We start from the raw sequence: 23,495 nt of genomic DNA, 5'->3' as shown, positions 1-23,495 counted from the left end.
GTAGGAAAAGAACAACAGAATCAACATCAATTGTGCCAAATCCAAAACCAGCATCAATTAGCTTCTTGCACTAAATACATAATTCACAAAATTATCTTTTAATTTAACTTTTCTCTCAATCTGGATGAATTCCCTCTTACAATCATATGGATTGACTTGTCCAAACTAGAAAACCGATCTTTTGGTGAACAGTTTTAAAGAGAGCTTTATGTTAGTAAATCTTTAGTGCATCAGTACTGTTTTCTTGTCTGCATCCTAAGGGAAATCAATCATATCTCCCACATTTGGATCTCATGTATTTGCACAAGAGGACTCAGATGTGCAGAGATTTTAAAATCAGTCTCAATGCCATGTGACTTTACACTATTGTTTGTATTCAACAATAGTGTTGAACAATACTTAGTAAGACCACACCTAGAGTACTGCATTCAGTTTTGGTCACCAAACTATTAAAAAGATGTTGAGGCTTTAGAAAAAGTGCAGAGAAGAGGAACCAGGATGATTAGGGGACTGGAGACAAAAACATATGAAGAACGGTTGCAGGAACTGAGTATGGCTAGTCTAGTGAAGAGAAGGACCAGGGGAGACATGATAGCAGTGTTCCAATATTTGAGGGGCTGCCACAGAGAGGAGGGGGGTCAAGCTATTTTCTAAAGCACCTGAAGGCCAGATAAGGAATAATGGATGGAAACTGAACAAGGAGAGATTTAACCTGGAAATAAGGAGAAACTTTCTGACAATGAGAACAATCAACCAATGGAACACTTTGCCCTCGGAAGTTGTGGGAGCGCCATCACTTGAGACTTTCAAGAAGAAATTGGACAGCCATTTGTCAGAAATGGTGTAGGGTCTCCTGCTTAGGCGGAGGCTTGGACTAGATGATCTAAAACAGTGATCCCCAACCTTTTTACGCCGCGGCCCGGTATCCCCAACCTTTTTATGGTGCGGCCCGGTACCGACATCAGCTGGGCGCCGCCATCTTGTTTGATGAAAAAGTGCTTCCGGTGAGCTTTCTACCCGGAAAAGCTCACCGGAAGCACTTTTTCATCAAAACAAGATGGCGGCGCCCAGCAAGCCAGTGGCCCGGTAAGACTTGTTCCACGGACTGGTACCAGTCCACGGACCAGTGGTTGGGGACCCCTGATCTAAAAGGTCCCTTCCAACTCTGATTATCTGTAATCTTTATCTGTAACTATCTATAATACTGAGACAATTTATTTCAAATTGCAGTAAAACTAGTCTTTTTTAAAAAAAACTCTAGCTTGTGAGCAGTCTATAACTGTTGTGGTTCGTCGGCAGCAGGTGCAGATGGCTGAGGTCTCGGAGAACGAGGACTCAGATGAGGGGCCTGTGTGTGATGCAGGGATGGGGCCAGGACCATCGGAGAGTGGAATGCTGGCTTCGGAGATTGTGGAGGCTGGCAGCAGTGATCCCCGAGGAGCCTGTGCCAAGTGCGTATGAGGGCAGGGCTGCTCGAAGGAAAGAGCAGCTGCAGCTGCATGGGTGACTTAGGAGTAAGGCTGCAAGGTGATGGCCCCTCCCTTAAGGGATAAAAGCCAGCCCTCAGAGGTGGGATTCTTTGCAGGTAGCAAAGAAGTTCTTGCACTTCAAGTCTTGTGGAAGTTTGGACTATCCTGGTTTGTGTTTGGAGACTTTTGGTTTTGAATATTTCCTTGTAATTTGCTCTAGTGTTCTTGGCAGCCATGCACAACCTTGGCAAGGCTTGTTCTTATCTGGGACAATTAGTTTTTAATAGTGTTTTACTGTGAATGAACAGAATTCACAAAGAAGCATTAAAAAGGTTTTGCTTTTATCTCTGTTTGGTGTTTGTTTGCTTTGAATGAGGCTTGGGTCAGAACAATAACCCTACAAGTAGTCCTTGCTTAATGACTGTCTTTTTTAGTGACCATTGATATTACAACCATGCTAAAAAGTAACTTTACAATCAGTCCTTGCATTATGGCTGTCTCATTTCAAGGTCAGCAGAAAAGAAAACAAATTGTATTCAAATTACTTTTAAGGCATTCAGATTGAAATAATGATTTGAAATTGCTTATAGTTGATTAAACTGCACCTGGGGATGGGAACAACTGGTACCTACCATTCTCTGAAGGGGAAGCATTGTCAGGGGTATTTGATGATGCAGTAGTGGAAAATGTCATCTTATTTTTATCTATATTCTGACTGGACCTAAAATACAAGAAAAATGCAGGCATGAAGTTTTGATATAAAACAGATACAGATGTATAGCAAAGGAAAGAGATGCAATAAGATAAGAGGCTGCGCATGAGGTCACATTTGAAATCTGAAGACAACTTAAAACCATTGCAAAAATAAAAAGGGGTCAGAAAACAGGATGGAAAGTAGAATTATTGTTCTGAACGAATAGAGATCAATATATGAGCATAGTTTGACAAAGTAACAAAGGGCGAATGAGCTAACATTGCTTTAAATCAGTTCTAAACCCACCCCTTTCCACTAGAAAACAAAAAATTCTGATAACAGAAAACTTTTAGGATGAGATTACAAGCACAATTAAGATTTTGATAAATGGTCCTGGTTCCAACCAAAACAATCCTCCCTGGTCTGCTAGCTGTTCATGTTTTCTACCTGATGACACCCATTTACATTATTCAGCATTTAGCCACATAAGCCTATAACTGCACATCATATTTTGCAAGCATAGAAACGGTCCGATGAGGATGATTTCTTGCAATTAAGAACTGCACTTTCAATCTTCCTATTTTTCATGTTATGAAAAATGTCATGAATGTTTTTGCACATTCAAACTAATTGTGACTTTAACATATTATTTAAGCTTGGTTTCAGTATATCAGTTTACAAAAACTCTTTTTCCCTGTTCGCCTTTGTTGAGGAGAAGCAACACTAAAATGCAGACAAGATATAAAAAGAAGGGAGAATGCATAAAAATACAAGGTGGCAGATTTGAAAGAATAGGACAAATGTATTGCAGCATATTGAAAAAGTAGGACCATACCATGGACAGAGAGCAACTGGGACGCCAGGACCTCTGTGCTGAAAAAGAGCCAGAAGGCAAGAAGTAGGCACAGCAAAAGAGCTACAAGGCACCAAAAACAGAAGAGGAAAGGAGAAACGGAACAAGGGAAAGTGTAGCAAAGAGTATTTGATGGGAAGAGTAGACAGAGAGGGATTTGGGGAGATAAATAAGTGGGAGCAAAAAAGAAGCAAGCAAAGGGGAGGGAAAGAGAAAGGTCACTTTAGTAATTAACATTCCACTGTGAATTATCCAAAATACATTGTTTCAAACTGGAATACAGCTAGGACATATGGACAATTACATAAAACAGCACAGGTTCTAGAAACTGATTATGACCCGACTGTTGGGGACAATAGGCTGACTTTGTGAACCGCTTAGAGAGGGCTGTAAAGCACTGTGAAGCAGTATATAAGTTGAAGTGCTATTGCTATTAATGACTATTTAGAAAAGATCTTAAATACGATGTACAACAGTGTACCTGTACACATGTCGTGGTGTTATTCTATAGCAAATATACTTTGTTATAGAATTTATAAATTGTAATAAATTCTAAGAAGTGGTCATGAAAAGATATATCCTAAACGCATACCTCAGTCTTAGTTGAAATTCATTAGCTTGGCAGGGTAAGGTAGCATGTGGGATGCTGGCACTCAGCTTCTGATGCCTACCCTCAATTCCCTTTACCGTCTTATTCTTTTGTCATCCCAAAATGGTAAGGCTGGCCCAAACATCTGCATCAAAAATTCCTTAAGAATTTTCCCTCAGCTCAAATGAGAGTCCAATTACTTTTCAAAGCATATGACCAGGAAGAGGGAACATACCCTTCAATATCCACAAGGTCTTCCTCACTGCGGTAGCTTAGCACATAGAGCGTAGACATGGACACCACACTATGAAAGAGAAAACATCAAATAAAGTTTCTAAAAATAGAGTTTCTGTGTTCCAGACAGAAAAGGAGCTCTACCCTAACAGGCCATATTTGTTTGTTACTTATATTCACAAATGTAAGTGACTTTGATCGAAAAAGAGTTCCACTTCACAAATTTATTCCTATTCTCAAATTTATTCCTATTCTATCTCTTTTCCAGTATCCATAAAGCATCAACTGAGTATAACTGCCATTACTCTAGTGTAGCTCTTAAAATAGTTTTAACATTGCCAGGAAAAAGAACACAAAGAAAAGTCTCAAATTTCCTCAAGAAAAACTGGAAAACTATACCCAAATCCAGGATAGTCCCATCTGCTTTCCAATTTTTCTCAGCTTAACTCATTGCTAAAACGTAACAGAATAACAGAGTTGGAAGGAACCTTGGGGGTCTTCTACTCCACCCCACTGCTTAGGCAGATGTCCCTGTATCATTTCAGGCAAAAAGTTATCCAATCTCTTCTTAAAAACCTCCAGTGTTGAAGAACCCACAACTTCTGGAGGCAAATTGTTCCACTGATTTATTGTTCTAACTGCCAAGAAATTTCTCCTTAGTTCAAGATGCTTCTCTCCTTGATTAGTTTCCATCCATTGCTTCTTGTTCTGTCTTCGGGTACTTTGGAGTATAGCTTGACGCCCTCTTTTCTGTGGCAGCCCCTTAGATATTGGAACACTGCTATCATATATCACCTGTAGTCCTAGTCCTTGTTCAATTTTAGAAAAATGTATTGCCTTATCCTTAAAAATGCTGCTTTTTAAAAAGGTTCAGATTAGCTTTACTCTGAAGAACTATACAAACCTTTGCTCAGGACTCTAATTCTAAAGATTAAGTATGGTGATCAACTATAGCAACCACTTCTAGCTTGGCATGTTTTTACTTCGTCATTAAAACATGGATATTTTGCTACATGGTATTTAAGTATGTAGATTTTAGTTAGTGATGCACATTTCCATCTAATTCTCACTGACAAAAGCAACGTGGTGAAAAGATGGCAACAACTTTAGAGGAAATAAACTAATATAAATGAATATCTATTCACTCACTGGCTAACAGGCTCTCTCATACATTCTCAGTGCTGCACCAACCTAAGGAGCCACTCACCTGAATGCCATGATGACCACCAAAGCAATAATGGTACCTTGCAGAAAACGTTGACTGATGCAAGCTTGGTCTTTGACGCCTTGTGTGGGAGTCTGCACAAAATAAAGACCAAGGGAAAAATCATGTCAGATGTCTGCTTGACAAATGTAATTTTAAGTCTCATAGGTTGCTTGTCATCTTGTTACTAGCAAACTGTACTTTCTATGGAATCTTTGGAACTCTTATCTAAGCCTTCCCAAGGAAAAATAAATATTCACAAATCAATTAATGGGAAACATTGAATAGGCAAGGAATGGCAGAGCTACATGGAAGGCAAGTAGTTTAAAGCAGAGGTTACAAATCACTAAAACAGAAAGCTGTTGGATGCAACCAATTTGAGCACCAGCTCATAAAAGAACTTTGCATCAAGGAGTGTATCACACATAATACAATTCTTAGCCACACCAACTATGAATTTATATTCATAGTTGAGGAATACACAGTGATTTGCAATATGAATCCATATTTATTTATAAATGATAGAAGATAGCATATTGACATTTATAGAACAGGCTGGCATTTACTCAACAGTGTAATAAACACACTGAACAAATATGATGTTGCTCAGAACTCAAACAAATGTTTTGCTTCCATCTCTTCAAGTATCACAGAATTTGTACAGTAGGAGAATCAGAAAATCAGCTCCTGCATTTCCTACCAAAGACCAGAAATTTCCAATACCACCTTTAATACAGAAAATCAGACAATTGTAAAAAGTTACCTTGCCTGCCACTTTGGGGGGCCTCTTTTTATGCGGTATGCTTTCTGCACGGCTGAACTGACTTCCAGCTTGGCTGTATTAAAAAAACAAAGTTATACTGCATCCAAATAAGCATTTTTCTTCTTCTATTGCATTTTCCCTCTGCTTATTCTTCCATTTCTAACAGTTGTCAACAAAGCAACACATACAAACATACATACATAGATACATACATAGATACATACATACATACTAGAGGTGGTATTCAGCAGGTTCTGACCAGTTCTGGAGAACCAGTAGTGGAAATTTTGAGTAGTTTGGAGAACTGGCAAATACCACCTCTGACTGGAGAATTTATAGTATCCTTCCCCTGCCACGCCCACAGAACTGGTAGTAAAAAAAATTGAAATCCCACCACTGATACATACGTGTGTGTGTATGTGTGTGTGTGTGTGTGTGTGTGTGTGTATGCACACATACACACACACACACAGACACAGAGTATATATGCCACATACATACATACAAACAAAATACATGCTTAGAGTCACAAATATGTACCGCAAAATGGGGCTCTTGCAAATTAGAGTACTTTATCCAAAACAGAAACAAGACTTAAAAGAATCACTTAACAGATTGTATTCTCAACTGCAGCAAAATATTTAGGGGTATAGAAAGAATGGAGGGGAGAATAGAAAGCCACCAAACCATACATTTTCTTGCACAAGGAATCATTAAAAGCATGAACCTGTTTTCAAATTTGTTGCATTGTTTATCTCATTGTACCATCCTTCTTTGAAAACGTACTACTCTAGACCTTTTCAAGAATGGGCTTAAAGATACAGATTTACATTCATATTTATCTTGAGAGAGTTCATAAATGTTCCCTATAGATCCCCTTCTGTGTTCTCTTCTTCATGCCCCTGCTTTAACCATCAGTGCTTCATATGAACACTCATAATGTCTAGAGGCTTGAATTGTGCAATATTTCCTCTTCTCATTAAGGATTAGAGAAATATCATAATGGTGTTCTTATTTATGGTAGAAGGAGAAAAAAAAAGTACTTTCCTACTGTCTTAGAAAGTGAACTAAATCTTCAGCTTGGAAAAACACCTGAACCTATTCCAAAACTCTACGAGCTTCTCTATTAGTTCAAATCTTAATATACCTACAAATGCCACTGTGCTCAATGTAGCTTCCTCCTAAGTCATAGGATTGCAACCTATATGTTATTTTTGTGATAAAGAATTAAATCTGCCAAGAACCCTTTCCTCCAGGTGGCCACTCCATATTATGATCCAAAGCTGAATAAAAGTTATGTTTAAAATTCAGGTATGTGTATTACCTGAACGCTCCAGAGCTTCCAGTTGACTTCATACTGTCCAACCTTTTGAGCTTCGCCAGTTTATGACTCCACCTCTCTAGTTCATCAATTCGGTTCTCCAGGTTGTCAGTCAATTTGCAAAGCTCCTTCACAGCCCCAACATTTTCCATAAAAATACGCTCCTGCAATGAGCAAAATCAAAGTTTGCTTTTATACAGAGACCATCTGATGGGTTCAAATCCTTGCCTTGTGATTTTGTCTTTTGTTTTTTAAAGGGTGAGGATGTTTTGTTTTCACAAGTATTTTTTTTTTAAAAGAAACTTAACAGGTCAGGCTAAATGACTTAATAGACACTTTCCTCATTGTGGACCTTTTGTAAAAATCTTTTCACTATGCAGCACTTATAGAGAAAAATGTGGATACAGAGACTTTGTGATGAGGCAACTTACGTAACAGTGACACACAATAGTCCATCCTTGAGAAAAGGATCTCAATCTCAAACTCTTCCCTCCCCTGCTTCTTTGATTTCTGAGTTTCTCATATTCACATGTTTCAAAGATGAAACTCCAACAATCTGGGTTGGTATCTTTCATATGTCTACAGTACCATTAATTCACTGCTCACTCCCATTCTTCTCTCTTCTGGAGAAAGATTGCTTTCTGACAGTACTTAAAAATCTTATGTACAGTTCAATGAATCTACATTCCACTCCAAATCATATTTAAGGCAGCTAATGCTAAGGGAAAGATAAATTGAACACAAACATTACAATAAAAACACAATCCACAACCAATCAAATTAAAATCCACTTCAATTGGCAACAAGCTTACCTGCCAAATACCTTTGTAAATTAAAAAAAAAACTTTGCTGCAAAGCATTCCAAAGACACATACAGGCCCTTTTCCATATTCCACCAAGTATAGCTTTGATCATGGTAGAATTGGGAGGTCATCTTCTGCAGATTTTAAAAGCTGGGCAGACTTGACTTCTTGAGAAAGCAATATGTACAGCTTTAAAGGATTCAATCAAAATCTTTTATGTGGTCTCAATAATATTTAACAAAAAAATTCTGGACCAGCTGAAATTTTCATACTTTTTCAGGTTCCAATTATAACACATGCCAGCTCTGAGACGCATTCAATTCTTGCTATTATTAGGGCAAGTAGTTTACCATTGATCATACCTGATATCTCTAGGAATGAATGCAATGCCATATGCATTTTACCCATGTAAATGCTCTCTTGACCACTATCAAAAATTAAATATCTAAGTTTTAAGACTGAAGGAAAGAGATAGCAAAAATTGGATTATCTATCTTCAAGAAACCAAAAATTCGATATCTATCTTCAAGACTGAAGGTAGGAAAATACAATTAAAATATGAAAATGTATTTTCCAGATAACCACAGCTCTGTAGTGTGGTTTATAAAACCATTTTATGTACATTTACTGAAATGTAGGAGTGGTCTCTTTTTGGTCCATATCAGCCTTCTATTTGTTAATTCACAAATCTATTCCATCTCTGCATTAATATATCATTTTTTTTAAATAAATATCACAAAAATATATTTTACTATATTTTCACAAAATAAATCCTTTATAATACACTAAATTTGAAAATAGTTGTTGTTGTTGTTGTTGTTATTATTATTATTATTATTATTATTATTATTATTATTATTATTATTATTATTATTTGGCCACCCACCTTACCACAGGGCTACTTTGGGTGACATAGAATATTAAAATATGTATACAATTTATTTTAATAGAATAAACATTCAATAGGTAAGGATATTTATGGGCTTATTTTATTCTATAATCTGCCATACATCTAGGTTAGGACAAGACATTCACTTGCATATGGAAAAAATAGTTGGCATACTTTTTCACTAGATTGAATTCTTCTTCGTCCTTATAAAAAATAAGCAGTTTTATTTGAAGTCAAGTTAAATGTAGGAGACACAGGAAGAACTAAGAGCTGTCCTTTCTTTTCTTCTGAAAGCTTTTTGAGAAACATAGACTGACTCCCTATCTTATGGTTCTCCACCAAATCACCTGCAATGATTTGAACCAGTTTGTTCTTGTCAGAAGCCTGCCTATTTTTTTGTTTTTGTTTTCTCCTTCACATCAGTTCATGCCAGCAAGTGTAGTTTTTGGCACTTTCTAAAACAAGCATTAGTAAACAAAACATCTAAGATGCAACTTTTAAAAAAATGGGGGAAAAGATGTATTTTCCAGATTTTGTATGGGTTTAGTTTTCTTCAGAATATTAAATCTACCTGTTGCTAGTTTATTTCCAAGAGTTTCACTCACCTTATTCACCACAAGGAAATTCTCAATAGTTTTCCCACTGGTAAAGACTATTTCCCCAGAATCTTTTACTGCTTCTGGAAGAATTTCCTTCACCTCTTGAGCAATAACACCTGTGCAGAAAAAAAAAAAACCACATAAAATGTAATAGCTTTGAGCCCAATAAGTGTCATTATAAAAGATATTATAGATAATATAATATAATATCTAATATAATATAAGATATTATATTAGGTCAGACCACCTTCAGTCTGACCTAAGCATAGTACATAAAATTATCCATTAATTACAATGTCCTACCTGTCAGTGACTACTTCAATTTCAACATCAACAATACACGAGCACACAATAGATACAAACTCAGGGTAAACTGCACAAAACTCGATTGCAGGAATACGACTTCAGCAACAGAGTGGTCAATGCCTGGAATAAACTACCTGACTCTGTGGTTCCTTCCACTAACCTCAAACACTTTAACCTCAGACTGTCTACTGTTGACCTCATCCCATTCCTAAGAGGCCTGTAAGGGGCGTGCATAAGCACACCAAAGTGCCTACCGTCCCTGTCTTAATGTTCCCTTTTATTCATATCTATTTCATGTGTTAATAATCATGTTTATACTTATATATATTATCAAATGCATGCTTGACTAAATAAATAAATAAATATTTATGTGGAAAAGTCACAATTCAAGGTATAATTCAAACAGATGTATTATTTTATAAATGTTAGCATCAATTGTAGCAAAGTAGTTATTTAAAAAAAATCACTTTAGAAACAGCTAAAAGGTTCAGTGTAAGCATAGCCTCTAGAAAAGCTCATTGTAACAGAAAGATAGTATTTGTGTGCCAGAGTGATTTTGGCATCAGGAACTCTTGCATAAAGCACATTACTTTCACCACACCCTTACATGCCTTCAACTAAGAGATGAGCTTAAGCAATAGCTTAGATTGCTATTGGTTAAAGTCAGTGGCCTGATGAATATACCTTCATTATGAAAAGTGCTACAGAAAATAACTGAACAGGTGACAGATCCTGGCTGGCCCTGGCTGGTGTTGGGAGCTAAGTTGGATGGAGTCTGGTTAATACCTGAATGGGATTCCTTCAAAAACACTGTACGCTTGATTGGGAAGTAAAAAGCACATCCCACATCCGTACGGATATATCTTTAAAGTCATCAGTTAAGCGTTCCTTGTAGGAATTCAGTTTTACCCATAAAGTATTTAGAATCTACCAGGTGCCCCATAGTGGGAGAGGATGAGGGGGAGGAGGAAATAAACGGAACAAATATTAATCCACCATTGTGTGATCATACACCCTATCTTGCAACATCCGCTCATAAGGTATTCCAACATCTTTGTTCAAACAAAGGCACAAAAATGTACTCTGCATTTTAATAATTTGCTATGAAAAAAAATGGTGTAAGTATAGCAATTACAGTTTATCTGATATTTAAATTAAGTAAAGAAAGAGTTATTAGGCCTGAGTTTTCACATCATGACGAATGATGCTTGGTAAATGATTTTTCACTATCTTGTACAATGTTAAATACCTAGGCATTATACAAAAACACACTCTCTAAGTATAGAAAAAAATCTTCAGATAAAATGTCACATATAACTATAACATCATTGCCAAATCAATAAGTAAGTATCATCAAAGAGAAGCCAAGAATATGAGGGTCCATGGAACAATTGTAATCAATAGTTTTAGACATACTTGCTACAGTAATGTAAATTAAGCTTGAGGTCAGAAAAATTACCTGTACCTGTCTCAGTTGTATTCTCCAAGCCAGAAGTGGCAGCAAACTCTGGCTTGTAATTATAGTGCACCAGCCGCATACGGGAGATTCTTTTCAGTTGTTCTGTGGTGTCTACCTAAAATTATAAGAAAAAGAAATCCATAAAAGTACTCGGCAGTCCTCAGTACTCAGGCACCAGATAGTTATATCTAACCATATTTGTCAGAAATAGAAATGATGTAGTGGAAGTGTGCATACACAGTAGATAATCACTTGCTGATTTCAGCTCAGTATTTATGTGTTCTCTATATTATTGATTTTAACAGTCGGAGCAGCAGAATTTAGCCTTTTGAGTAAAGGGCAGCACTTCAATTTTCTAAAAAGCAAGGAGACTTAGTATTATTTCCACCCGAAGCAAAGCCTGCCCAGTTTTATAACTGGCTGTAATGCTTAATATCTGTGCTGACCTTTACAGAATAAAGTACTGTATATTCTATAAAAACCAGCAGGAATATAAATCATTTAAATATATTTAGAATATGAAAGTGAGAAATATAAAAGTGTGTACACACACACACACACACACACAAACACACAGACACACTTAGGTAGGTATCTAAACTATTAGCCTGGAACTAAAACTCTAAGATTAGACTAAGTACCTAAGCTCCCAAATCCACACATTTCTTCTCTAGTGTTCAGAAATTATTTTAAGTTAAAAAAGAAACAAACAAACTGGGAATTTGGAGGTGAAGCCAAGTTACAACCTGAGATTCATAGCAATCTAGGAACTCTTCCTTCCATATAGAACACAAAGTATTAAAATCAAAAGTTTGCAATTGCATTTTACAAAGACAAGTTGATATGTAGTTAAAGGTGTAGCAAATCCCATGTACAATAATGGAAGCTTAACTAGAACTATAGTTACATATCCTGACATGAGGGAAGGCATAGGAAAACAACAACAAAACACACCATGAGACAGAACACAGGAAGTATCAAACAGAACAACTGCCATTGTATGTTTGCCTCCTGAGTTGAGACTAGAATATCTGCTTATTCCAAGTGTTAGGCGAAGGTTGGCCTATTTCTATAATGTTCTTTTTTTTGGCTTGCAATGAGGATTAGTTGCTCAGAGCTCACGAACGTTGCAGTCCAGAAATCTAAAGTGAAAGTGTGGATTTTCAAAGCAGATGCCCTACTGAGTATAATTTGTGGAGTGAACACTTACCTCTTGGATATCATCTTTTACTCGGATGTCTGATGGGTGCATAAGAGATCCCATAACTTTAACATTGCCATGGACAACCAAGGCTTCATCAGGCCGGTCTGTGTTGATGCCAACTCGGCCATGGTGAAAGACAGTGTCAGGGAGCTGAGACCGTTGCCAAAGTACATCACTGTCACTCTCAAATTGACCTGGGTTAGAAGCCTACAAAAAAGACATCCAGAGAAGAGTTGGGAATTAACTGTCAACAATTGCAAATGGCTGAGAAAAACAGAGAAGAAAAATCCAGTGGTTTTACAGCAGGGCACACTATAGGATCAAACAAAGCTCTTCTCCTGAAGAAATAGAAAAATATCCATTTGCATCAATAGCCCATTCGTTGATAGGGAGGTTAAACAAGAAAGAAACGGGAGTCAGCAGTCTTTCACAAGAGGCTTCTTGGCCCAAAGCTTCTGCAAGTGTATTACATGACATACTTTATGGACAATTGTGATAGAAGGCAGCTACACTTTATGTGCACTCATGTGTTAAGGTGAAAGATAGGTTATACAATGTCATATAGAGTATTGTGGGAATTTCTCAATTTGTAGCACTTACGATTATCAGCATGGATAAGAACACATAACTCTCTGCCCATGTTAAGAGACAGAGATATGGTCTCAGTCAAAACCTACTTTATAATGTAATTGTTTTTTAGCCTAACAGTGGACTGCTTATAACTAGGGAGGGCTGTGTGATTTAGTTTGCCAACTCAGCACAAGGAGCTTGAGTCAGTGTGTGTTTACAGAATTAGCAAGATAAACCTTCTTTCTTAGCTCATAACAGAAAGGTTACATTTGCAAATAGGCTTGTCTTAGTGGGAACAAAGTGTTCTGTAGAGTAAAAAAGCATCCCTAGCTCAAAATAAATTCTTGTAGGATTGTGAAGGGAGAGCCTATAAGAGTTTTAGGTGACCCAGGCTCCTCTAAGCAATTCGGAGAAAAAGGAAGAATCCATGTTTAAAACCAAAGGTTGCTCAGCACTTAAACCTGCTTTGCCCTGGAGAAATCTGGAAGCTCCAAGCCATGCTCCCAGGAAGGTGGCAGCAGATTGTGGCTTTTCAATGGCAGGAAAAGTTCTGCATATAGCAGAAGACAGGAACATTTAACAAGACAAGAACAGGAACAGCAGGCTACACAGGGACATTTTCTTTCTCATTCCTTTTGCTCACCTGTGCTATTTCTTTTATATACATGCTTCAGATACAGACATTATTCGCTCACCAAATGCTTATTTGCATTTTTGTCATTAACTCATCTAACCAAATATGTACATTTCCATCAAAAAACAGATTCCAAAGTTGGCCCTTAAATTCACACAACCCAACTTTCTTGCCTCATGTGCTCCCTTCAACAATCATGACATTATTGTCATCCATATTAACTGAGAGACTAACTGAAATATTAGTCAGAGTTTACTAAAAAGAGCAATAGGATAAGCAAAGCAGCAGAAAATAAATATTCTATCCAGCTGATTCTAGTATTAGTTTTATTCTACATATCCCTGGCAATTAGACTTCTAGGATACATGGCTTAAATGCTGTGTTTTCATGCAGAGTTGTACATCAAATAGGGATTCCTGGGATGTTTCAGTGGGATTTCAAAAAGTAAAGATGTCAGTCCCAAAAGTGCTTTTTTCAGGAGGCAACTGGACTTTCTTGTCTTTTAATCATTTTTAAAAAAGACTTTTTGTTTCTAATTCAAGAAGCTAAAGAAGCTTATTGGATGAAAAGAGAAACATCTTCAAAGAAAAAACAAGAAAAAAAGTCCAGTTGCCTCCTGAAAAAGCACCTTTGGGACACCATGACCTGGATGACTGAGAATCTCTAGAGACTTTTAAAGATGACAGTGTTTCAAAAGAGATTTCAACTTTTTCATTGATAAGCAAAATATTTTGTCCTACATATATTAACTTAGTATGCAATAGTTGCTGAATAATTTATTGCCATTATAAACTGAGTTAATAATGATTTTATTTATATGAAGCATTTCTATATAATTATTGGTCCAAAGAAAAACCTTTAGTGTTTTAAACAACTGAACCAATGAAAAAACAACTTTAAAATAAACCATACAAATTAAAAGCAGTACAACGAAATAAAATGGAACAAAGCTTAAAATGCATCAATATAATTTACAAAGGCCATGTTTTTACTTTTTCAGGGAAAAACTGGGAGATCACTGTTTCAACCTTCCACGTTTAGGAATATTGGATCTCCAATAGAAAAAGAAGCTTCTTCATTCCTTATACTCTTACAATCCAAATGTCCTATTACTTTAATAAGATCTGTCTTACAGATTTCCAAGGATATTTTTTCCAGAAGGTACTGTGCCACAAAGCCACCTGGTGGCCTTTGGCAAGCTCCATTTTTTTCATTCTTCTGGGCAGAAGTAATTTGCTTCAGAGGACATCTGCTTCAAAGTATCATACATAAAGACTCAGAATGGTGCTTGAATGGCTCAGCTTTGAAGGGGAGGAATGGCGGCTACAGATGGGTCTGGGAATGGGCACCATTTAGGCTTTACTTCAGGCAGCAAAGTATCTTTGTTGTCAATATTAACGAATATAATTACTCACATCTCTCTCACATATACATCTCACATCTCTCTCACATACAACTCACATCTCTCTCACATATATCTACGGGCTATCCTAAGATGTTTAGATTCTAATCACTCTCAAGCAAGGGGGTGCCTTAAAAATATTTAAAAATCAACAAGGAACCCATCTCTTGAATCCTATCTTTAATAGCAATATTTTATGTACTATAAACATGAGAATAGTGTATTTCCATATGGACTAGATCTAATTATAGGATAAAGTTCAAGCTAGTTCTATATTAACACTATACTAATTTTGAAATCTTCAATTTTAGTTCCTTTTAATTATTACATACATTTTTATGATTTTACTGTTACACAGTTGTTGCTTTTTGCTTATATTTTGCTTGCCATGCATACAAAAAAATCAAGCTAAAAAAAACCCCTAACATACAACTGTAAATTAGTGATATTACCTAACTATTATTATCATACAGACAATTACTAAAAATACACCATGCAGCAAATGCATCTCTTTCCAAGGTACAATATTGCTTCTGATGCAATTGTGTATACATTGCACAATCTTACTGGTATGGAAATATATGCAATTCACAGGTGCTTCTAATGTATAACCAAACCACATATTTGTGCTAATGCAGACAGATCCTTACACTGATTGATCAAATTGGATGCAGCTAAGTCCCCTGGATATAATTCTGTTCTCATCTGCTTTACCCACTAATCTACAACAAAGGTCCCCCACCCCCACCACCCCGGAGACTGCATAAGTCAGCATGTTACTTACTTGTCTGCAGACTCCGGGGTCCCCGTCTGCCCTCTGTTTGTGTTTTACCCCCGAACCGGCCCTTTGCTAGAGGAAATGGACACAGCACTTAAAAAGGCAGCAGGGCGGAGACAGCCAACTACAAAGTCACAGCTTAGTGTCCTCCTTACTTGCTTACTAACTTTGGCAGTGAAAGAGCCACAGCTGACTTTTCCACTTGCCTTTCCCCAAGGTTATTCCATCTAAACCCGAAGAAACATTCCACTTGTTTATTCAGATTGTTAAACAGATTGCTAAGAAATTTGATTAGTTGGCCCTATTTGGGGGCATCAGTTTCAGAAATATTCCAAAGCCAAAAGGGCAGAAATATCCCCACTTGAATAAAGTATGCCCCAGGTGAAATCAGTCATAATACTTCTACGAGTTTCCTTCATCTGTACTTAACGTTACTTTTTGAGAACTTTAAGGCATATGTCTGCAAAAGTGCAATCTCTGGAGCAGGTTTAACTTCAACAAAACTGATGAACATCTGATCCATAAGACTTGCCTTGCGGTTTGTGTCACAGAACAGGAAAATTTGATAACTGGTGGTATTGGTTATCGCTAATACAATTACATTAACGTAGACATCACTTGTAAAACCTATTGTTTAATATTCCTAGTTACCCTCCAAGAATAAACCTGCTTTCCTTGCATGTAATATTTACTTTGAACCTATAAGCCTTGAAAGCGCTGGAATTCCTTTAATATAAGTATTTGCCAAAGCCCTTCTTTTTGCGCAGAAGAGAGAGTCAGAGTTTAGAAAGCTAAACAAGATTAGGGTAGAGGGTATTGTGAATGAGAAAAGCAAAGAAAAGCAAAGAACACTATGGAACAAGGGGCAGGCTGATATTGGGGTTAAGAACATGGAGGAACTCTTGTCAAGCGAAGTATAAAGCTCTTAAATGTTCACACTCATAGAAGGATATGTTGCAAGGGAAGGGAATAGACTTACTCTAACAATGATGCGCTCTGAGATATGAGCAGCCAAAGTGTAGTTCTGGTTCTGAGAGTGAGCTTGCAAAGCCACAACCAACATGAAGTATCTGAAACAAGACAGGACCAGATCAGCATAGGCTTTCCCCAATTCACAGATGGAAACATAGTACATGTGAAAAATGAGATTTTCTAAAAACATACTGATTGCTTTATCAAAATATTCCATTCTTTAATACTTTTCAATAGTATTTGAATAATTTTCAAATTTATTCCATTCCTTAATAAAATAAAGAAAATATTGTCAGACATTTGAACAACTTAGAACTAAATTGCATTCACAACATACTGAGAACCAATTAATTCAGTGTATGATAATGGCTCTGAAAACCAGCCAGGTATGGTGGCAGACTATCAAAATACATTTAAAACAGTGGTGGGATTCAAATTTTTTTTACTACCGGTTCTGTGGGCGTGGCCTTGTGGGCGTGACCGGGGAAGGATACTGTAAAATCTCCAGTCAGAGGTGGGATTTGCCGGTTCTCCGAACTACTCAAAATTTCTGCTACCAGTTCTCCAGAACTGGTCAGAACCTGCTGAATATCACCTCTGGTTTTTAAAAATAGAACTGAAAAACCCCAGCAGTTCATTTAAAATTATCCCTACTAGACAGCTTTGCAGAGCTCATCATTCTGTGTTCTTTTTCCTGAACAGACATCAGAGATAAACCTAGCCCAGCACAAGTGAGAACCACTCTTTTTCAGAAATGAAAAGGCACAACATCAACTAGTCATATCAAAATATTACAGCATTCAAAGTTGATTTTTTTTCTAAGCCTACTTGCTTATCAAGATACTATATTATGTTACAATTTTACAAATACAAAAATAAATGTGAAGTATTAAATTTCAATCACACATTTCACAATTCAGTTTTGTTCCTTTGTCTTAAAAAAGAGAACAATCTGAGATCTGTGCTTGAGAAACAAGAGGGCAATACAGATATTCTACTTTGTATAGCACTGACAGTGAAAATAAAGCTCCCTGTATGGGTCTGGCAAGTCCTTCTCACAGAAAAGTGTAGCGTTATTTCAAATGAACAGCTATAAACAATTTGGGGAATTCTAGCAGTGTGAAGAGCATGTATTTTCTAAAGCAACATTGAAATAGTTGCTTTGCCATGTTCCTCTCCTATCTTATCCCACAGCTGGCAGGAAATTATGCCACTCTGAATCTTGAATCCCCTAAAATATAATGTCTTTACCGCACACTTGAAATAAATCTGTGTTGCATTTCTGCCTAACAGTTTTAGTGCGAAGCAGTCTAAGGGCAATGATTGGTGGTTCCCTTAGCTGAAATTTCAGCCTCCTCCATTTGGCACTCACAAAACTCTGCTTTTTCTATGCATTATCATTTTTTTTTCTTTCCCAGTGCATTAACAATTGACCATTTTTACTATTATTATTTCTTGAAACCTTGGCTCAACAGACGGCTTATTCAACTTATGGACCCTTAGATGCCGCAAAAAGCTGGGTGCATACTGTACATTATTTTATATCTCTTGACTGCCATCCTGGATTTCTGCCACTGAGATGCAATCATGGAATAAGTCCCACTGAAGAACCTGACTCTGAGAAAGGCTTAGCTATGGGAAATCAGTGTGGATCTATAAACTATAAATTTCTAAATTTCAGGATGGATAATATGAAGAGAAGGATGTAGCCAGAGCTTCCCTGGAAGCAGCAGCAGCAGCAGCATGGGAAAGCCATTCCCTGCCAAGAGGCTACTGTACAGAATTGCAAGAGACAAGCCTTTTCAATTACACTTTCAGTTACAGGCACAGGCTGATCAATTTCAGGGGTTTGTACTGAATGAGATCAACCAACTAATTTAAAAAAGAAAAGTGGCTGCAGAAGACAAGAGTTCTAAAAAGAAAGTGAATAAGTCAGGGCCAGACTGAAGAGATGGTCCCAAAGGAAACCAGCAGAATCAACTGGAACCACAAGATTGTTGGCTGCCTCCTCAATAAACTTCACCATTTCCTGCTTTGTCTACACAGTTTTTTGAGATCGTACCTTCTTCCAGAATGTAGCACCCTAGGCTATCCTCAGGTGACTCAGTTGTAAGAAGATACTGAGGTACAGATGGAGGCATGTAGATAGGCACTTGGGGAATCAATAGTGAGCTATCCTTATTTATGGCCATTTACATAGCACAAAAAAGTTTGTGAAGCAGGCTGGGCACAAGAGAACGACTGAGTGACTTAGCTGAAAATAGATCTTGAATTTGGGTGTCCCTTGATGGAATCCCCTAACCACAAAAATCATTTTAAATTCCACATTAGTTTCTATTATACACACTTGATTATTGCCCCGAGAGCCTTTATGTTGAAAAATAGCACTGGGAATCTTAAATAAAAACCACCAAGTGGAAGCTTACCTTTGATCAGGATTAGGCTTCCCCTTCTTCCTCATGTTATTGGCCGTGGTCTCACTGAAGTGCAGCCGTCCCACTGTGACCTTTGTGACTTGCTCTGGTGGCAAATTGACCCTAAAAAAGGAGAGAACATTAGAATCATGGAGGTTCTGCACCTGTCAATTAAACAGTTGGAACAGGACAAGGACATTTTATAAAAACCTGTGGATGGTTCAAGAGGTAGAGGTAGAGAGAACCAGCGTTTAAAAAGAAAGTGGAAGGAAGACTAGAGGACTAAACATAGAAGTAAATACACAGCTTGACCCCAGTGCCTGACTTCTCCCTGAAGCCCTGAGTAGCACTCACATGACAGGATTAAAAGGTCTCTTGCTGCGATCCGACTGAGACTGTTCTATGTTGATTGACTGGTTTAATGCTTCCAACTGAAAAGAAAAAGAAAGAAAGATCCAAATCCATTTTAAAGACAGTTATGAGTACATTTATGCTCTATTCTTAAGTGTATTCATTCTTAAAGAGGCACTTTCATTTTAAAGCACTGCAGTAAAATAATTATATGTATTTGAGACTGGCCATTATCCTTCTTATGGGAGAGGAAGAATATAAGGAACATATGAACACAGACATACATATATGTACTTCCTAGATGCAAATTATAGTTTGTTGTGTAGAGCTGCCCAGAGTTACTCAGTGGTAAGATGGGCTGCCAATAAATGTAATAAATAGTTTAGATCAGTGGTTCTTAACCTGGGTGATATTGCCCCCCAGGGGGTGATTTCATTTTTCAGGGGGGGGGATGGAACAAAAAGAGGCTATGCGGGGGTGAACGAATGGAAGGGAGGCAATATGGGGGCGATAGAGCGAGAGGTTTTGGGGACACTTTTGAGACTTTTTTCGTACAGTGAACCACTGTATATCTGTCGTAAAAAAAACATCAGATCGCTCGCTATTAGTGGATTGAACTGTGTTTTAAAATGTTCCTCCAGCTAACTTCAGTACAGAACGCCGTACATATGTGAATACGCATCGCTCATCTTCATGCGTGTTGCGCAGCAGCCTCTATCACTTCTACCCATTATATTTGTCGCTCTGATTTTTGTTGCTTTCCTTCTGTAAAAGTTTTCTTTGTGTCTTTTTAACCCTTTTTGCAGTGTGCATGAATATATATTTTCCTCAAAGCTTAATTTAGTTTCAGAGTTTTCGTCTTGAAATTCTTAGTTCCTGCATTGCGGTTTGTTCTTATGCCCGTTTAATATTTCTTTTCGCGTCTTAAAATTCACTTGTAATTAAATAATTAAATGTTACTGGTTTGGGGGCATTTCATTTTCGTGCAATTGAATTTTGTTTTCAGTGGTCATTGCATTTAAGTGTCTTGAATAAATAAGATAATAATGAAATACATGTATCACGAAGTTTGGGAGTAAAGTGATGGGTGGCATCAAAATTTTTCACACAGTTGAGATATGGGAAAAAGACTGGAAATAAATTATTTGCATCGATATGTCCTGATGACAATTTTAAAGAAAACAAAAAACGTGTTTGCATAAATTGAAGAATTATTTCCCTGTGTTGTGATTGAGAGGTTATGTTAGGGGAAGGGGGTGATGATAACTTCCTCGATGGCTCAAGGGGGCGATTCTTTCAAAAAGGTTAAGAACCACTGGTTTAGATCATAACTCCTACAACAAATAAAATCACAGAGGAACTACTAAATAATGTATTGTCTAAATCGGATCATTTGTCACTATTTATAAGCATATACTTAGCAAATTACAATTGAAAAATAGTTCAGTAAGGACTGCACAAATGTTAATGCTCTAAATTCTAATAATTAACTTCACAGAAGTGGGAGCAAAATATAATACAAATACAACAGCTTAATGTAATTCTTTATTACATTATATTAGAAAAAGGAATTGATAAAGGGCATTCCTACAAAAGATCTGGATACAAAAGTATATTCCATCCATACTCCCCTTTGAATGTCTACAAATTGATATATAGATGGTGTCTAATACATCATAGAAATTTATGCCTCAAGTACAACAAAATGCTAGAGCTGTAATTCTCATATGCTTTCTATTTGATTTTTAAAGTTGTATTCTAAATTCATAAAGACTATGTCTGTATAGTAATGGAATTTTTAAAAAAAGGTAACAGCTGTTAACTAAAAAAATATCTGAAATTTCAAAAGTGGCAAAGATTCTGCTAATCTGATTACCTGTCTACTAGAGTCACACATCCCTTGGTTTTGTAAAGGCTACTGAAAAGAGAGAGGTGGTTGGGTCCATAATGTTTTCATTCATTCATTCATTCATTCATTCATTCATTCATTCATTCAATTTGTATAGCCATCCATCTCATATTTGTGACTATGGACAACCAAGCAGAACTATTAATAAATAATACAAATATCAATAAAAACAATAACCTTTTAAAAACCTAATTAAAACTTAATTAAAACAAAAATTTAAAACCAGAAAACATAATAAGCAGGCAAGACAATATGCAAGCAAGCCTATGAGTTTAATTAATAAATAAAATAAAGTGCAAAGATGTGTCAATCAATACAGCCATCCAACAGGCTCCAAAGCCATATTAATATTGCCACATGTAAATATGTAGTTTTGTATCATTTTCCTCAGTAAATATATGTGTTTAATTGGGTCATTCTTATTAATTTTTAGGATTCAAAGGGTTCACAAACTTTTAAGGACCAATGTATATACTGGGTATCTTTTCTGTTTTAATGGTTGTCTAACTGTGGTAATTTTCATGAGAATTTATTTTATGAAATATGTATTAAATTTAATTAAAAGCAAATGCTTTGTCAACCACTTTGACTTAGAACTTAGCTAGTCAAATATGCCACACAAACAAACTCATATATGCATTTGTAATTCGATAACTTGGATTGTTCTACCCATTTTTACTTAACAGTTCATGAAACTGTAAATAAGCCCCTAAAAAAAATCTGTATACCACCCCTCAAAAATCTTATTTTTAATAGACACATTTACACATTTACTAAAGTTTTCCCATCAGGCTTCCACCTATCCTTTTAAATGATGCAGTTTGCTATTGTTAGACTTGCCTTCACCCCATGCAGTTTCAGATAGAAGCATTCAAGTGGCTTCAGGCCCTCAGGAGTCTTGACATATTTGGGGTCTCCAATCATACCAATGTACACGGTGACTTGGAAGTGGTTCTTTTTCTGGCACACGAAAGCATCGTCTCCCACAGAGAAATTGAAGCCTTTATCTGCATCCACTCGGTATGTGGGCATAGGTCTGCAAGGAAGGGAAAAGTACACAAGAGAACACATGTTGGGCAAAAGAACAATGGGAGCGCTGATAAGACATGGCTATATCCAAAATTTGTTTATGGGAAGTCTTGTTTCCACAATCACTTAGGGTTGAAACCAGAGATTTTTCAAACCTTTTCAAGAAGCACAATGTGCTACTTAAAAAAAAAATATCCCAAAGTCCTGATCAAAAGTCAAAGTTGTAATGATAGAAAATTGGCTGCACTCAAGTCAAACAACTTCTTCAATCCTGTTGGAGGTGAACATGTGAGAAAGCGTCAGAAAGATGCAGCAAGAAAGGATTGAACCAGAGGCTTCATCAGAAAAGAAAACAAGAAGGAAAATGGAAAACAGGGAAAGACAGTGGGTGCTGAGTCAGAGAAATGGGCAAGACAGAAGGGAAAGCAGAAGATCCCAGAACAAGAGCAGAGTTCTGTGTGGGAGCTTAACAGCCTCTCAGTATTTTGCTTTCGTTCCCAAAAGTCTGAAGTCCTGTACAGATTGAGGATCCTCCTCAGACATGCCGATGGCAACTGGATAAACTCTACACACTGTCAGCACCTGTGGGGTGAGTGAACCTAGCAGTCTGTAAAGAGTCATTTAGGTCTTCCTCATAGTATCAGAGGGACCCCAAGCTGCTAGAGATGTGCCCTGAACAAAAAGCAGATGGTGGTCACAGAACAAACTACCTTAGTCAGAAAGTATGAGAGGAATTTCCTTTCCCCTCTCCCCCTTCTTCACATTTCTGGTGATTCATTTTGCTATTCCTTCCTTCTTTCCTACATATCTTGGCATTCTACTCTATTGAGAAATCAAAACTTTCCCATCCATCACCTAAAAGCAGACTTAGACTTCCTCCTAAATCTTAAGTCACTGTACATTGTCTTTGGGTCCAACTACAACTTCTGCAAAAAATATTTAATTCTTCAATAAAACTTGAAACAGTTACATAAGGGGAAATCAAAGCAAGCACGAGTACTCCTTCAAACAAATTCTATACAGAGTTCACTTGAACTGATTACTGCTCA

At 37.0% G+C, this 23,495-nt stretch overlaps 1 protein-coding gene across 5 annotated transcripts in view; it reads right to left on the bottom strand.

Moving 5' to 3' along the window:
- MYRF (myelin regulatory factor) overlaps window positions 1–23,495 on the bottom strand; it is a 111,000-nt gene that overhangs the window by 13,710 nt on the left and 73,795 nt on the right. For 2 of the 5 annotated variants that reach the window (XM_087950637.1, XM_087950638.1), the window contains exons 8-21: window positions 22,258–22,453; window positions 19,512–19,588; window positions 19,170–19,280; window positions 16,751–16,841; window positions 15,778–15,843; window positions 12,394–12,594; window positions 11,190–11,298; window positions 9,425–9,534; window positions 7,131–7,291; window positions 5,807–5,879; window positions 5,047–5,138; window positions 3,841–3,909; window positions 2,999–3,079; window positions 2,102–2,190 (exon numbers count right to left, since the gene is read on the bottom strand). In XM_087950637.1, coding sequence (XP_087806763.1) covers window positions 2,102–2,190; window positions 2,999–3,079; window positions 3,841–3,909; window positions 5,047–5,138; window positions 5,807–5,879; window positions 7,131–7,291; window positions 9,425–9,534; window positions 11,190–11,298; window positions 12,394–12,594; window positions 15,778–15,843; window positions 16,751–16,841; window positions 19,170–19,280; window positions 19,512–19,588; window positions 22,258–22,453 — 1,526 coding nt within the window. The remainder of the gene's footprint in view (window positions 1–2,101; window positions 2,191–2,998; window positions 3,080–3,840; window positions 3,910–5,046; window positions 5,139–5,806; window positions 5,880–7,130; window positions 7,292–9,424; window positions 9,535–11,189; window positions 11,299–12,393; window positions 12,595–15,777; window positions 15,844–16,750; window positions 16,842–19,169; window positions 19,281–19,511; window positions 19,589–22,257; window positions 22,454–23,495) is intronic. The other 3 variants (XM_087950640.1, XM_087950639.1, XM_087950641.1) reach the window with 3 other exon arrangements.

Source organism: Notechis scutatus, chromosome 1 (assembly GCF_049901735.1).
Source record: "Notechis scutatus isolate UNSWTSFEM ecotype Mainland chromosome 1, rNotScu1.2, whole genome shotgun sequence".
NCBI classification, from domain to species: domain Eukaryota; kingdom Metazoa; phylum Chordata; class Lepidosauria; order Squamata; family Elapidae; genus Notechis; species Notechis scutatus.
Note: the sequence above shows the minus strand (reverse complement) of the source record. Positions and strands in the feature narration are given on the sequence as shown.